The following is a 16337-nucleotide window of genomic DNA, read 5'->3' as shown; positions in this document are numbered from 1 at the left end:
TGATTTGAATTAGGTTACTTTTTCTCAGTGTCAACTCAGTGCAGTAATTGGTGTTAGCTCTAACTCAGTATAATAATTTAATTCAGCACTAGAATACAGCCATCTTAATGGCAGTAGGAAATGGCAAAATGTAACATGTTTAATATATGTAACTCCATGGTGTCAGTGCCCATTTACTTTATAGTAGATTAGGCTTAGTCCAATACATTGATCACAATAATCTGAATATTTGATCAAAATGAGCCTAGAATCACCAAATTCAGTTTAGAACACTGATCCAGGGTGCCATCATAATCACTTGGACAATAAAACGAGAACACTTTGGAGATCTGGCCTGAGAATCTTTACTTTTTAAACACTCCAGATGGTTCAGATATTGATGTTTGGGAAACACTGTTCTATGTTATACTGCTGGCACTTAAATCAAGTTCTATTAGCTTAAATCAACAGGAAAAGATGGATCATTTGTGTGTGTGTGTGTGTGTGTGTGTGTGTGTGTGTGACAGAGAGAGAGAGAGAGAGAGAGAGAGAGAGTCAGTCTTATCTCCCCAATGGAAAATATATTGGTGGACATTAGCAAATGTTCCTTTATTTAGAGTTTAATATTTCTGTAGCAATGTCTCTCAATTGATATTTACTAATTTTACTGTAGAAACATATTTCTCTCTCCAAGATTAAGTTCTTGAAGCTTAAGTCTTTGGAAAGTGCACATATTCTTTCCAGGAGGGAGGAACTAGATTCTGAATACCCAACCACCTGCGGAGCTGAGTAATGTGCTTCTTGGAGGAGGGAAGAGAAAAGGAGGAGACTGCATCTTGTTCTTTGTCAAAGAGTATTTGGCTGCTGCATCTGAAGCTAGAGAGAGATTACCACCAAGACTATTTAAATCTGAGGGAGTTACTTATCTGTGGTGTGAACAATGCTCTGAAAAGGCAAAACTGGGAATCAAGAAGCCTGTGCCGTTGTCTTAAATTCCAGGGGAGGGGACCCATGTAAGTAAAGGCTGACATGCAAGTGTACATAGTAATGGGTTTAAATATCAAGTCCCTCCATCTGTCTGAATAGATGCCCTTGCAACCCTTCATTAACACCACCTGTGTTCTAAACTGAGGATGGAGAGTGAGACCGTGATAGGAAAGGGGCTGGTGGGTCATTATTATCCAATGATCAGTGAAGGACTGAAAGATCCTGGGACTGGCAGCGTTTAATTTTGGGAATCCTGACATTCAAAATGATATCATCATCAGGATTTGAGAAAAAGGAGAGCTATTTGAAAAATGAAACAAACCTTCTCCGACTTTTCCTTCTGTAAGTGGTTAATTCCCTTCCCAAAAGAGGGGGAACATTTATAGGCCACAGTCAATACTGGACTCTCTTGGTAACCGTACAATGGTAGGTTTACAGGTTTATAAAAATTCCTTTAAAAACTAAAGATAACTGACAACCTTTCTGGTTAGCCAGCCATATGGCCAACCTCTTATAAAGACGTCATTTTCTTTCTTTTCTGAAAATGCCTTCTGCTTTATAATTGTCCTATGGAAAAAAATATTACCAAAAACTTTCTTTACAACGAGTTATGGCTAGAAAGTCTTTCATTCTACTCCTCCTAAAAAAATTCATGAATCATCCATTATGGGAATAGTTCATAAAACTGTACTTTATTCATTCACTAATTTAATAAAGGAAATGTGTTTAGAATCATTTTATTTATAAATCCGAAGCTAGATTCCACGAAGGGACATGGTTTTACAATAAAGTGCTTATAAAGCATGCACAGAATGCCATTATTAAGGAACTTTTTTTTTTTTTTCATTATTAAGGAACTTTTTTTTTTTTTTCATTATTAAGGAACTTGAGGAATCATCTGCTCCAAATTCTTTTGCAGAGTAGGAAATGAAGCCTGCTAAAATAAATGGAAAAAGAAGTGATGTATTCTTAACCCTTTTTTGCCTAGTTTCAACATGGCATTCCTATAACTATCCTATCTGATTATCTACCACTATGAACTTGTCTTGTCATATCATGTATACTTTTGTCCCTTTTGCATGGTTTAGAGCTTACTATTCAAGTTGTATCATAGTATAACACTTCTACTTTGCTATGGCTAATTTTTCTAATTATCAGCATATCCATAGTCTTATTTCAGATAGAAGAGCAATATAGTATACGGAGTAGATGTATAGACTTTGGCAGTAGGCTACCTAGACTGCAATCCCAGCACTGTATTAATCTAGCCCTTTGATTGGACAGCTTATTACTTAATTACTTTAAATATTGGTTTCTTCACCTATAAAATGCGGGTAATAAGATAAGGTTGTTGTGAGGTTTAATGATGGTAACATATGCAACCTGCCTAGCAAACAGTAAACTATATAGATGCAGTAAGACTAGTAATAGTAGTAATAATAGTGGTGGCACGAGTAGCTTGGGGATCCCAGCCAGGAGAAAGAAGTTCTCACTGCATAGTAGAATAATGCCTAACAAAACCTCAAGTGCACATATCTTTGATAATAATGGTAATGATATAATTATATCACTTGATAATATAAAGCATAGCTGCATAGAGAAGCACTGGGAATTGGTTCACATTTTTGCATTATAATAATGATATCAAAGTACAAACAAGGTGTGGGAGAGCTGACCAATTTCTTAGGTCTGTTACAATATAAAAACATGAGTGTCTCCATGAATCTGAAAACACTTTTATTTTTGAGGAGCATGTAGATTCCAGATTTAAAAAGGAGAGAAGCAAATAGGAGACATTTATTCAAAAGCCCTTGCTAGGGTCATACTATGCTATATTGAGGTTACATTTCAGACTTCAGACTGTAAGCAGTTTCACTTGTCTTCACAAAGATTAAGCACTTGCTTGCTTGAGCCAGAATGCCTTGGCTTGGATACTGCCTCTGCCACTTACAGGCTGCTTGATATGGCACAAATTACTTAATGTCTCCGTGCTTCATTTTCCATGTTAGTAAAATTATATTAATATTATAATCCATTTCATAGAAATGGAATGAATAATAAAAGAGGGGATAACTGAGACAGGTTTAGCACAATACCTGTTGGAAGTAAGCATTTATAGAACTGTTAGCTAATTTGTTCAAAAAAGTGAAACTTGCTAAGACAAAAGTCAAAGACATTTCTAGGGAATTAAAAAGTCTTTGTTCTGAAACAAATGCATTCTTGTTTTTATCTTTGCAAGTGATGCTTATCAAATTCTACATATTCCATACCTAAATTTTCATTCTCATCATCCAAAAAGAGATGAAGAGCCTTGGAAACATATCTAAATACAGTGATTCTGATTTAGAATGAACTTTCTTTTCCCCCTCAGAACAAAAGGAAAATCATTCTAAGACATCAATAAATAAGAAAAATTAAAAATAAAACAATGAACCAAAAGCTCTTAATAAGAAAATTAGGAAATCAGGGCTCTTCTAAAGTTAAGATGATGGCAAGCTGAAGCAGAGGATCTTACTGTCCCAGTCTGTTATTCTCTAAAAATACCTGAGCATTCATTTGGCATGTGGTGATCCAGAAGAAATAATACATTGCTAGGCTTCCCTGCACCTAATGTGACATACTGCCTGGGCTGTACTCAGCAGGATGTAAGTATCATATGGCAACCAAAGGGGACCTTCTTGAAGAGACCACTGGCACAGGGTTTGGCCTCTGCCCTTTTCATCCCTTCTTCTTCCCTCTGTCTAGGATTAAGATGCTGGTTGGATCATGGGCATAAAAGTCAATCGAGAGCCATTGTGTGGTGCAGCTGTACAACACACTAGGGAGAATGGCTCTCAGAGCTGGACATAGTTGAGGTCCCTAACAATTGGGAAGCCACAGAACTGGCCCTGCACAGCAGGTTTCTTGATTTGGTTTGTGAGAATAAAACTTTGTATGATTAAACTGTTCTTAACATGGGTTTTCTATTGTACCTAGCCAAATCTAATTCTAAAGTAGACAATCAGGACTGTCTAGTAGTCTCTTTCTATGTTTGTACTGAAATGCAGCAATAAATTTAGAATTTAAGCAGCTGTAAGACTAGGAATATGGTCACTGAATGCATCACTCTTGGAAATGTGTACATGGTCATACAATCTCAAGAAGCTTGACTAGCCAAAGTGCAGACAGCAGTCATGATTAGGTGAGTAAATTATAGGTGTGTTTTTTCTTTTGTGGGGGGGTCGGTATGAAAAGCATTATCTACAAAAAGAGCAAATAAAACAAGTGGATTTTTCCTTTCCTTTTACACTTTCCTGAATTTTCCGAATATTGTTAACAAGCTTGTGCTACTTTTGTTTCAACAACAAAAAAAAGTCTGTTTAAATGCACAAATAAAAATGATGTGACAGAGGGGATGTGGGTAGGGGAATGGGTGAAATAGATAAAGGATATTAAGAGTACATTTATCTTGATAAGTACTGAAAAATGTATAGAATTGTTCAATCATTATATTGCACAGCTGAAATGAATATAATGTGTATGTTACATACATGTATAACATGTATGTTAATTATGCCCCAATTTAAAAAAAATGATGCAAATGTTTTAATAGTTTATTCACACTGCACCTGGAGTGTTTTTGTCTCTGGAGCTCTACCTCTCACCTCTAATGGTCTGACCTGGCCCAGCCTTGAAATTACATTTAAATAATCAGCTTTTCAATATCTTTTTTTTCTTGTTTGGTGGAAGTGATAGCTCTTTCCTTAAATCCCAGTATCACTCTGGCAACATGTAGTACATAACTTTTTTACATTATACTATTCCCATCAATACACATATTTCATATATAAGAATATTATAAGGTTATCTGGAGCATACATAATTCTTTTTTGTTTTCATACTTACCTATTCATTTGTTTATTCATGTGTTCACTTATCCAATTGACAACAGATTACTGAATATCTCTTTATGATATGCAAGATATTATACAAGAAACAAGGATATATAACGAAAAATAAAACTTGTTCCACGCATCCAAAAAATGATCAAGCCATGGATAACGGGATAGTGTGGCAAACAGGTAAATTTAATACAATGTGATCAGTTCTAGGGGAAAGGATTGTATATGACAATAAAGTGACAGAGAGGCCCCTCACCCTGCAGGGAGTCTGCTTCTCCCTCTACTTGTGTCTCTGCCTCTATCTCTGTGTCTCTCATGAATAAATAAATAAAATCTTTAAAAAAATACATTACATGAAGGAAAGTTCTGTTTTGTGTGGTTAAAAGCACAGGGTCTGAGAGGAGTTTTGAGAGGGACCAGGAGCTTCAAATGCCACAGGTCCCTCCAAATGCCACAGGTCCCTCCCTGTGCTTTGAACATAATGTTGACTGAACAAATGTTTGTTGACTGTTACACTCATAGGTACTGTGCACAGCCATTGTGATCCTACACTGGCTGACCTGACATGCCTTATAGATATTTAGGGGACACAAACGCTGGCTAAATTGCAAAATTGTAACACATTGCCTCAATTCCCTCATTTCCACAGACAAAGAGGCTGAACTAATGTTTTAAGTGATTATAATGTGACTTTCAGAAAGGAAGGTTATCGGTAAATGTCTAGGTCACCGCTACTTCAAACCCTATGTTAAAAACCTTGACTGAATATAGCAAAAGTGGTTACTCCAATGGTATATTCTCATCTCCTGTAAGGAACAAGTCACCCAAAACGCATTTCCTTGCCATAAAATTATTCGTTCCATCAATCAATTTGAATATAAGTATTAAATGATTATGAGAAGGGAGGTTATAGGCTCGACTGAGAAGGGAAAAATTGAATACTGCAAATATTTATTGGTCACAATAAGTAGCATACTATTTTCTTTCCTTAGAAAATACAAAGAAAAATTAATACACCATATGGTTAGATTTGTTTACAAAAATGTATAGATTAGGATATAAATATATTTCTAAAGGTTTTTTGCAAACTTTAAATAACCATAATAGCATGCTTGTCTTTTCAAGAGTGTAGCTTGAGAAATTAAATTATTGTGTTCAACAGAGAGGGAAATTACATTCCAAATGGTAACTAGCACTATTTTTCTACTTTCAAGAATTTTCTTGCTTCTATATTCAGGCAGTTTTTTTTTTAATAAGTGTCAAGTATTTGTAAGAGAATTTTTTTTCTCTTTTAAGTAAGAAGTCCTATCATGTTTTCTGAAACTTTGTTTTGATCGGTTGCATCCTAAGTAAACTCCACCGAACAGGGGATAAGGAGCAAAATTGGCATCAACACACAGAAATCAAAGTCTAAAAGAAAAGAAGTTCATTTCATACCTTCAATAGGTTTTGGTACAAAATGTGATGAGGGCTTGGTTTTCTTCACTCTGTTTCCCTTCATAATTTGACCTTCTTTATTGAGTCCCAAAAACCATGCTCGGCCTGATTCTTGCTGACGGTACAGTGTGGAAGAATAAATCACATAGTAGTTTTCAAATACAGATTCCTTAAATTTGCATTCTGGAGTGAAAACATCCTGCAGAAGAAGGTACAAAAGAGAGAAAGGATTTAAAAGTGAAATAGCAAATGCTTAAATCCAATGAACTTGAAATACACGTCCTGTATTAAGAACAAATTGGAGGAAAAAAAAAACAAGAACAAATCAGAGGCAATTACACATAATTTCTAGTGGCACTTGGTTTCAAAGATTCATCATACAAAATCAAGAAGCAAGATTTCCTTTCTAAACAACCTTCATTTCACAGAACACAACTGTCCAGCTTGAATCACTTGTTGGGCTAACATCATGCAAGGCTGTGCCCAGGTCTGGTCCCAGTAAAATGTTTTGTAAATTTAAAAGATTGACTATTGCACATTTTAGTGGTTCTTATCATGTATAATGTATGCCTGGGAACCAAAATCAAATACAACTACAGCACACACAGGCTCACAGATGTTTTTGAAGGGACTACCCTTAAATGTACATAAATGTATTACACAGTCAAAGCTTGTTCCATAAAATCACCTGTATAGTACCTCTTTGCTAAATGTCAGTAACTTCTCATTTAATTTCTTTGTAAAATTTTTCAACTTAATAATAAAAATTTCAGGCAATATACCCAGGGACAAGGAGTAAATAAATATTGCTACTATGTTGTATGATCTTCAGTGAAACATAGAATACAAGTTTTCATTCAAGAAGGAACTTTAAAAATCCTCGACTTCAACTTTATCATTGGATAAGTGAGACAACCAAAATGTTATCTGATTAAGTTATATATGCACACACACACACACACACACACACACACACACTGCATCGATGCCAGAACTCACATTTCATGCTTCACAATCACTGCCTCTCACAAGATCACCTTTTCTGTTTGAGTCTTGTTCAGTGACTTACAATGAGATTTTATAATCAGTATAACGAAATCAAATCCTAATATTACAAATGGAAAAAATATTTGTCATGGAATGAAGAAATTCCTCCCCTTCTAAGATGAGAAGAAAAGCAAATGTGATAGCATCTTCAACCACATGTAAATAAGAATCCTATATATAAAACACATTCACAATCATCACTGCTGTCCTTGTAACGTACTAGAAGAATCTCTTCCTCGTAACCCTTTAAGTGTAAGGTTCCAATGGTTTAATGCGTTACACCTGCAGTTAAGTTACTAGAAATATGCGGGACTAATGCTGGGTTGAAACCATGTCCATCTAGGTGATACTCACAGACTAGTCCCCAGGATTCATTTGCAGAAAGCTACAGTGATGCATCGATGGGTGTTAGTAAAGGCCTTCAGTGATAAAAAGACACTGCTTAAGAGACTCTCTTGATTTTAAATGGTTCTAAAATTATAGAGCAGGAAAATGAGAGTGAAATGATGGGGAGGGGAATGGGAAGACAATTGTGAATATTATATACATATGTATATATAATACAGATAGATAATATATATTATTGATAAATATTGATAATAAATACTATCTATACTACATTGATAATAACAATATAATACCACAAGACACTCTCAGTTTTAAATAAACCTAGTGGCTTAAGAATCAAAGACCTAAAAAGTCTCTACATTTTAGAGTGACATCACTCACAACCAGTTTTGCTCCTCCTAGCTTTACTTCCAGAATGTATGCTTTCCAACTCAACTAGGAATACATAACATACAATTCTGTATAGTTAATATAATTAAATGGTAGCATAATTACAATTTATCTCCATCCCATTTTTTGTACATCTCCATTCCTCCTTCCTGTTCTAGATACAATACTCCATGACATGAATGTGCAATGGATGAATGAACACTTTATTGCACTGAAGCCACTGCTCTCTTTGCTGTTTCTCAAAAACAACAAGCATAACCCATTTCAAGTCCCTCACAATTGAGATCCTCAGTTCTTGAAAATGCCTTCATATTAATATGGTTTGATCTCTCATTTCATTCAGGTCACTGCTCAAATGTGACTATCTCAGAGAGCTTTCCTGACTGCTTTATATAATTTAGCACCTCCTCCTCACTTTCTAATCCTTTACCTTGCTTTTTTTCCTCCATAGCTTAACACTAGCTGGCATGATATTACATATGAATTAAGCTCCATGAAGGTAAGCACCATTATTGTTAATTCTCCTCATATCCCATCTATCCATAGTAGTTGGAATAAAAAAATATATACTCTGAATCAGAATAATTTGATGAAAATCTTCATGAAACCTTTTATTCCCGTATTTCTGTAACCTGTGTTCAAATTGGGAAGATCACTTTCTGTCTTAGGTTCCTTGTTCCTCTAACTGTAAAAGAGAACCTTGTTGAACTAGGTAATCTCAAATATTCCTTTTGATTTAATTTTCCATAGCTTTATCATTCATATTCAATGGCTAAATAATTTCTTGAAATTAAGGAATCCATATAGGATATTGTTATTTTTTAAAGATTTTATTTATTTATTCATTAGAGATGCACAGAGAGAGAGAGAGGCAGAAAGACAGGCAGAGGGAGAAGTAGGCTCCCTGCAAGAAGCCCGATGTGGGACTTGATCCAGGATCCCGGGATCATGCCCTGAGCCAAAGGCAGGTGCTCAACTGCTGAGCCACCCAGGCATCCCAAGATATTGTAATTAAAAAAACAGTGCTTACCTATCAAAAATTGTGGTGATATATTGTTATTAAGAATATCAAATAGAAAATGTAATCAAAGGAAATAAACTTTGCTATTATACAAGTAGTTATGACTAATGACTCTATGATATGTAAAAATTACTGATTTTCCAAACATATGCCAGATAAAAAGGGCCCTCTATATTGATTTTTTCCTTTCCATTTAAAAACCAAAATCTTTTTTTTATGTACAAAAATATCTCCCTGTTTGCTGTGCTACCCTTTTATTAGATTGTGTATAAAGAAGAAAGAAATTAAAGACTTGATTCTTGCAACACAATTTATGTCCAACAACTCTAGAGATAGATAGTTCCTTTGGTTATAACTCTCGAATATGTGGATGTGAAGCTTTTGATTTCTTAACTTCCTTAATGGCTTTTAGATGTACAGAATTTGAAAATCCTTGGCATATTAGCAGTTGCTCCATCAACTGTGTTGTCAGACATAATGATATTAAGTCAAGCAAGAGAACTTTTGTTTTCCATACTGACAAGAGGCAAAGAAAATGCTAAAATAAATTATCTCAAATGAAGTATTTTTTTAAAAAAACTAAGTTGCTTTAATAGAACAAATCTAATTTTATAACTTAAAAGAATTTAGCATATATGGAATTGTTACCTCTATATACTTTTGAGATAATTTTTACTGGAAAACTACTCAACTGATTTTTCTAAAAACAATTCTTCTTTGTTAACACAGTCTTTGCATTATCTTACAAGACAATAGGTAAATTTATATCATCAGAAAATAATGAAAACTGTGGTACATTGGAAACAATTTTGGAGGCAGTCATAAAGACTCAAATCCCCAATTTTTTTATTTGGACAAGTTATTTAATTTCTCTGAAGCTCAGTTTTATGATCTATAAGTTAATATTAATTATACTTTCACTATAAGATTGAATCATTAGACAATAAAGATGTGCATAACTTAGTACCTGGCATGTCACTCACTTTATTTACATCTAGTTACACTTTTTCGGTTATATATGATATCACAAATAAGAAGGGTTAGCCTGAGCAGTAGGTTGAGAAAAGTCACTCCACTTGTAGAATTCAATAATGTTTTTCCCTATATGACAATGCTGCTTAAGGATCAATTTGGCCATTGTTATAAAGTATACAAATAAATCTGATGATTTCTTTTTCTGGTAGAGGATGTTTTTTATCAATCTGAGATAAGTGACATGAGTTTCAGATTCTCCACAGCTCCTAATGAGGCATAATGCCACATAACCAATTCACTTAGCCTCTAGCCCATAGCTTGCAAGTATAGAAGTGAGGTAGGAATGGGGAATTGAAAAGGCAGGTGGATGAGAAGATACATCATGTTGCAGTGACTATTATCATCAAAATTATTTCCAGAATTCTGAATATTCTAGAGGCAGAGCAGATATTGAGGGAACAGAGTGATTTTCCAATAAAAACACCATTACTTCTTATGAAGTGAGCAAGGACACAGGATGTAACTATGAGTTTACAAATCAAGGCAAGTACATTGAGTACCTTCAGTACATTCATGAAACAGGAAGAGTATACATCCTCTGGTAGGCCTCTGGTGCCTCAGTCTCTGTTTTCCTCTCTGGGGGTAAGGATGGAAGTGGGGACATTTTCAAATTACCATATTTCAAGATAACCTCGGTTATACCTTTTGGGAAATCATTTTGAATACTCTAAGGGGCTCCGGAAATTATCAAGTAAGGTTGGAAATATATTTTTACATGAAAGTTTCCAATTTTTAAAATTCTATGTGTCAACTTCCATGAAGCCAGAATAACTGGTGTCAAACTTCCTCATGTAACAATTATAAATACTGGACAAAACATATGAGGCAACAGTTTCCAGGCACTTATCAACTAAAATTGCTGGGCTTTGATCTTTGAGAGAAGGAAAATATATGAGATAAGTATTAAATTAATCCTGGCTTTCTGCAAGAGGTACTTTTCAACCCTGGAATGGAGAAGTAAAGCTAAAGTATTGCACTGCGGTTATTTTGAACTGTGGAGGCAGAAACTGCAGTTTAGGAATGCTAAGGGGACTTGAATTTATAGATTAAAGTGCCAGAGAAAAAAAACTGATCTAATGGAGATCAGGAGATTATATGGGAATTTCCCAAGGATCCTGGGATTATGGATGCACTGAATATGCTCAGGATAAGACTCCTCAAGACCAAGCTTAGAGCAACTACTACAGAACTGAGAACTCAATAGAGATACAAGAAGTTGTGCAGGGCTGAGGAATGCTGAACTTCTAGAAAAGCCAGAAAGGAAAGACCTTGATATTGGACATTTCACTGGAGACCTCAGAACAGCCAGTTTAGAGTTAATGACCACACCGTAATTAAGGTCCCCTCACCCCCTGGATTAAAGACAGAAGCAAAATAACTAAGACCTAAACACCCGCACACATATCCCAACAAGATCAAGATGATCTACTAGTAATTTATCTAAATGCCAGGAAATAAACACACCATCTTTATCAAAAGATGATGCAATTCACTGTACAATATATCATACAAATATCTACTATACAGCACAAAATTATAAAACATGGATATAAGCAAACAGTGATGTAACCCATAATCAGCCAATTAAGCACTCAATAAAAACAAACACAAAACAGGTGACCCAGACAAGGGTCAAATTAATAGACAAGGACTTTAAAATAGCTCCTATAAATGTTATAGGATTTAAATTAAAAAGGGCATATGAGTAAACAAATAAGAAATATCAGAAAAAAAATTGGAAATGATGGAAAAAAGAACCAAATGAATATCTGAGAACTAAAAAGGTTAGTATTTGAGAGGGGAAAAAATTATTGGATGTACCTATTAACAAACTGGAAAGTGGCAAATGAAAGCATCAGTGAACTTGAAGACAGATTAACTGAAATTATCCGGATAAGATACACAGATAAATGAAGATTTAAACACACACACACACACACACACACACACACACACACAAGAGCAATCTGTTGACACCATCTAACCTATGTGGAGGGAAAAGAAATAGAGGGAATCCCCCGGGTGGCCCAGTGGTTTAGTGCCTGCCTTCGGCCCAGGGCGTGATCCTGGAGACCTGGGATCCAGTCACACCTCGGGTTCCCTGTGTGGAGCCTGCTTCTCACTCTGCCTGTGTCTCTGTCCCCCCCACTCCGTGTCTCTCATGAATAAATAAATAAAATCTAAAAAAAAAAAAAAAAAAGAAATAGAAATAGAACAAAACAGAAACAAAAAATAAAGATAAAGAAAAAAATTTTAATAAAGCAGAGAAAGGAAAAGGACAAATCAAGTACCATTGTAAGCAAATGGAAAAGACAACGGAATGAAGTCATTAAAATGCTAAAATAAAAAACAAACTGAACCCCTAATTCTATATCCAGTGCATATAGCCTTCAAAATTGGTAAGGTGAAGAATTTTCAGATAAACTAAATGAATTCACTTCCAGCAGACTTGCATTATAATAAACGCTGGAAGATGTTATTCAGGCTAAAGGGAAATTATGTCAAATGGTAAGTAGGTTATATAGGAAGGGGTAAATAGCACTGAAAATCATAAATATGTTGACAAATATAAAAGAACATACAGGGGATCCCTGGGTGGCTCAGTGGTTTAGCGCTGCCTTGGGCCCAGGGCGTGATCCTAGAGACCCAGGATGGAGTCCAACGTCCGGCTCCCTGCGTGGAGCCTGCTTCTCCCTCTGCCTGTGTCTCTGCCTCTCTCTCTCTCTATCTCTCATGAATAAGTATACATAATCTTTAAAAAAAATAAAAATAAAAAATAAAGGAACATACATTTTCTTCTTTTAATTAAAAAAACATTGCATTGAAAGGGTTCTAATGTAAGTGTGTGTGTATATACATTCTACATTGCACTGTAGAAAGGACAAAGATTGAACTGAAGCATATTGTTTTATGGCTCTCATATTTTACATCAAGTGTCTTAATATTAATTCTAAGTAGCCTGTCATTAAGTAAGAATGCCTGTTGTATTCTATAGAGCAAAAACTATAAATATATTACACACAAAAAAAGGTAAAACTAAGAAACCAATATAGGGATTTAAATGAAACATAAAACATAAAAAAAAACATAAAAAAAAGAAACATAAAACATAAAAAAAAACATAAAAAAAAGAAACATAAAACATATTAATTAAAAAGAAATTGGGAGGGAAATGGAAAAATAAAAATCAGATGAGATAAATAGAAAACAAATAGCAAATGGTAGATTTAAACCTAACTACACTGATTATCACTTTCAATGTAAACAAAGTAAACAGTGCAATTAAAAGGCAGAACCTGTAAGACTGAACAAAAATGCAAAATGCAACAGTATTCTGTCTATAGGTGATATCCTTATATCTCATGGAGGCTGAAAGTAGAAATATGGGGAAGATACACACAAGTCAAAAGTAAGCATAAAAAGTAGATATGGCTATATTAATGTCAGACAAAGGATACTTCAAGACAAGGAGCATTGTCAGAGGTAAAAGGAAGCATTTCATAGCAATCAGAGGTAAGCCATCAGGACTTAGACGTGATAATCTTACTTACATATGTGCCTAGTAACAGTCCTTCAAAGTATATGAAGCAAAGTAACAGAATTGAAGGGAGCCAACAAATAAATCCACAATCACAACTAGAAATTTTAATAATCTCCTCTCAATAATTGTTAGAATATGAGGCAAAATGCAGCAGAGATCTAGAAAATCTAAGCACTATCAAACAACACGACTTAATTAATATTTAGAACACTACACTGAGCAAAAGCAAAATGAATATATGCTAGCTCAGATGAGAAGTCAAAAGACTGATATCTTACAGAGTATCTTCACTGACAACTAAATTAAATTAGAAATTAATAAAACTTAGGGTGCCCGGGTGTCTCAGTCAGTTAAGCATCTGCTTTTGGCTCAGGTCTTGATCTCAGCATCCTGGGATCAAGTCCCGTATAGGTTTCCCTGTTCAGCAAGGAGTTTGCTCCCCCCTCTCCCTCTACCACTCGTCCCTGCTCCTGTGCTCTGTCTCTCACGTGCTCTTTTCTCTCTCAAATAAATAAATACAATCTTTTAAAAATATATTTAAAAAAGAAATGAATAAAACAAGTATCTTAAGGATCTGTGAATATTTGGAATTAAACAAAAGATTTGTTTAGAATGGGTCAAGGAATAAATCACAAAGGATATTAAAAATAGTTCTAGCTGAATAATAATGAAACACAAAAATGTCAAAATTTGTAGGATGCAGCCAAGGGAGTGCTATCAGGGAATGCAGATAAATTCTCATATTATAATACACGTACCCATTAACCCACTTTTGGGAATTTGACCTACAGATATAGAGGCAAGTGTGTAAAACGGACTATGTTCAAGATTATATTCACCGTAAAGTGGCATGTAGTATCAAAATGCTGGAAATAATCTAAATGTAGCTCAACGGAGGATCAGATAAATTTTGCCATGTCCACACAATGGAATATTACACAGCAGCTGATGACAATAAAGCAACTCATGTATTGCTACTGAAAGATCTCTAAGATGCATTGATCAATAAAAGCAGCAATCTGTAAGTGTGTGTATTTGCATAAATACTACCATTTGTATTAAATATACACAGATTCTAAATGCATGTCTTTATTTGTACATGGCACCATTTGTGTTAAATACGTACATAAATGGTATTTGCTTATATTGTGTTTAGAAAGTTCTTGAAGGATACACAAGAAGCTGGCTCAGGCGTTTTTCTCATGGGAAGAGATTTGGATAGTTGGAGAGTAAAACTGTAAGAAGTAGACTTACTCTCCCCTGTGCATGTATTTCTGCTTCAAATAGTAAATTAAATTAAGGGGGAGGAGAAACTGTTGGTCAACTAAAATTAACCTACGAGCTAAATACAGCTTTCAGACCTCTAATGTAGAGTACAGCTTCTTTTAAAATAGTTCTATTTCAAATGTGATAAAACTTAGCCTCTGAAATAGAAATTTACTTAAACAGGCTCACACAACAAACCAAAGCCTCATGATGACAAGGATATACCCTAGGATCACCTGAACCCATATCAAGGAATAGTATGCTTCCTATGAAAAGTTATTGAAGGAAGATCAGTGAAGCCCCCATTAAATAAATCACCCAAATGGACCAGCTGAGTGATGGAGAATAAACATGATCTTTTACCCCATCCTTCATGTGAAGTTGATTAGAGTGCCAGAATAACCTTGAGCCTAGTACAAGAATATACATTTAAAAAAAAGTCATCTTTCTTTGGACTCTACTTCTTTCACTCTCCAGCCTTTCCGTAATTTGGATTCTCCCAACATTCAGAGGACCCCAAATTTCTCCAGCAATACTACCTAAATCTCAACCAAAGTTGGCATGAACACTGCGTGCTTTCCAGACAGTGGTGGAAATTCACCTGTGAATATGCAGTGCAGAGGTTTATTGGGGTAATGTGTCACTATGGGCATGCTATAGAAATATTCCCACTGTCAATGGGAGAAACAACCTCAGAATTTGCTTGTGTTGCTTACTCATTGGGTTTAAATTACACTTTTTCATTTAAATATCTTCCTGGCAGTGATTACAATGCTCAGTGACTGGAACATTTCTCAGTGAGGAACTTCTGTTATGGTCAATGAAAGAGAAATATGGGCTGGGATACATTGTGGCTGCAGAACACCTGTGAGGCAGGACTGCGGCGATGTGGCTGTAAGATATTGCACACACCACTAAACCTTTTATTAATCTAGAAGGAATGTAAGATTATAAAAAAAAAGCAAAGAGAATGAGTCCTGGTATCATGTAGGTACCCAGCAGGTGTGAATAAACTGCGACCTGACATTCTATGCCTGGCAATGCTAGAAAACCACATCTCACAGGTGTGTTCCGCTCAGCCTCAATCAAGCCCACACATACAGTCACACCAGTCACTTTATTTTGACAGGCTAAAGAGTAATCTGCTAGACAAATAGTTCTGATAGAATTGAAAAGCTAGAGTTGTAGTTTTTTTTTTTTTTAATAAACATCTTTGCTGCAGTGTACCTTGCTGTGATGATGAGCCTTCAAAAGGATAATTCAAAGTAGACATATTCACCACTAAAGAGTAGTCAAGAGTGAGGGGGCCTGGTTCATTTAGTGCTTTTCTCTAAAGTCCAAGGTTATTGAATATAATTTACCTCTATCATATTTCAACTATACTGTCACTCGGATAGAGAGATGA

General features: G+C 35.2%; 1 protein-coding gene across 3 annotated transcripts in view; it reads right to left on the bottom strand.

The window, feature by feature from the left end:
- FGF12 (fibroblast growth factor 12) overlaps nucleotides 1-16337 on the bottom strand; it is a 550074-nt gene that overhangs the window by 18114 nt on the left and 515623 nt on the right. For all 3 annotated transcript variants that reach the window (XM_041732039.1, XM_041732038.1, XM_041732037.1), the window contains one exon: nucleotides 6285-6483. In XM_041732039.1, the coding sequence (XP_041587973.1) occupies nucleotides 6285-6483 (199 nt within the window). The remainder of the gene's footprint in view (nucleotides 1-6284; nucleotides 6484-16337) is intronic.

The sequence above is a fragment of the Vulpes lagopus genome, chromosome 17 (genome assembly GCF_018345385.1).
Source record: "Vulpes lagopus strain Blue_001 chromosome 17, ASM1834538v1, whole genome shotgun sequence".
NCBI classification, from domain to species: domain Eukaryota; kingdom Metazoa; phylum Chordata; class Mammalia; order Carnivora; family Canidae; genus Vulpes; species Vulpes lagopus.
This window is presented reverse-complemented; position numbering and strand designations above follow the sequence as displayed.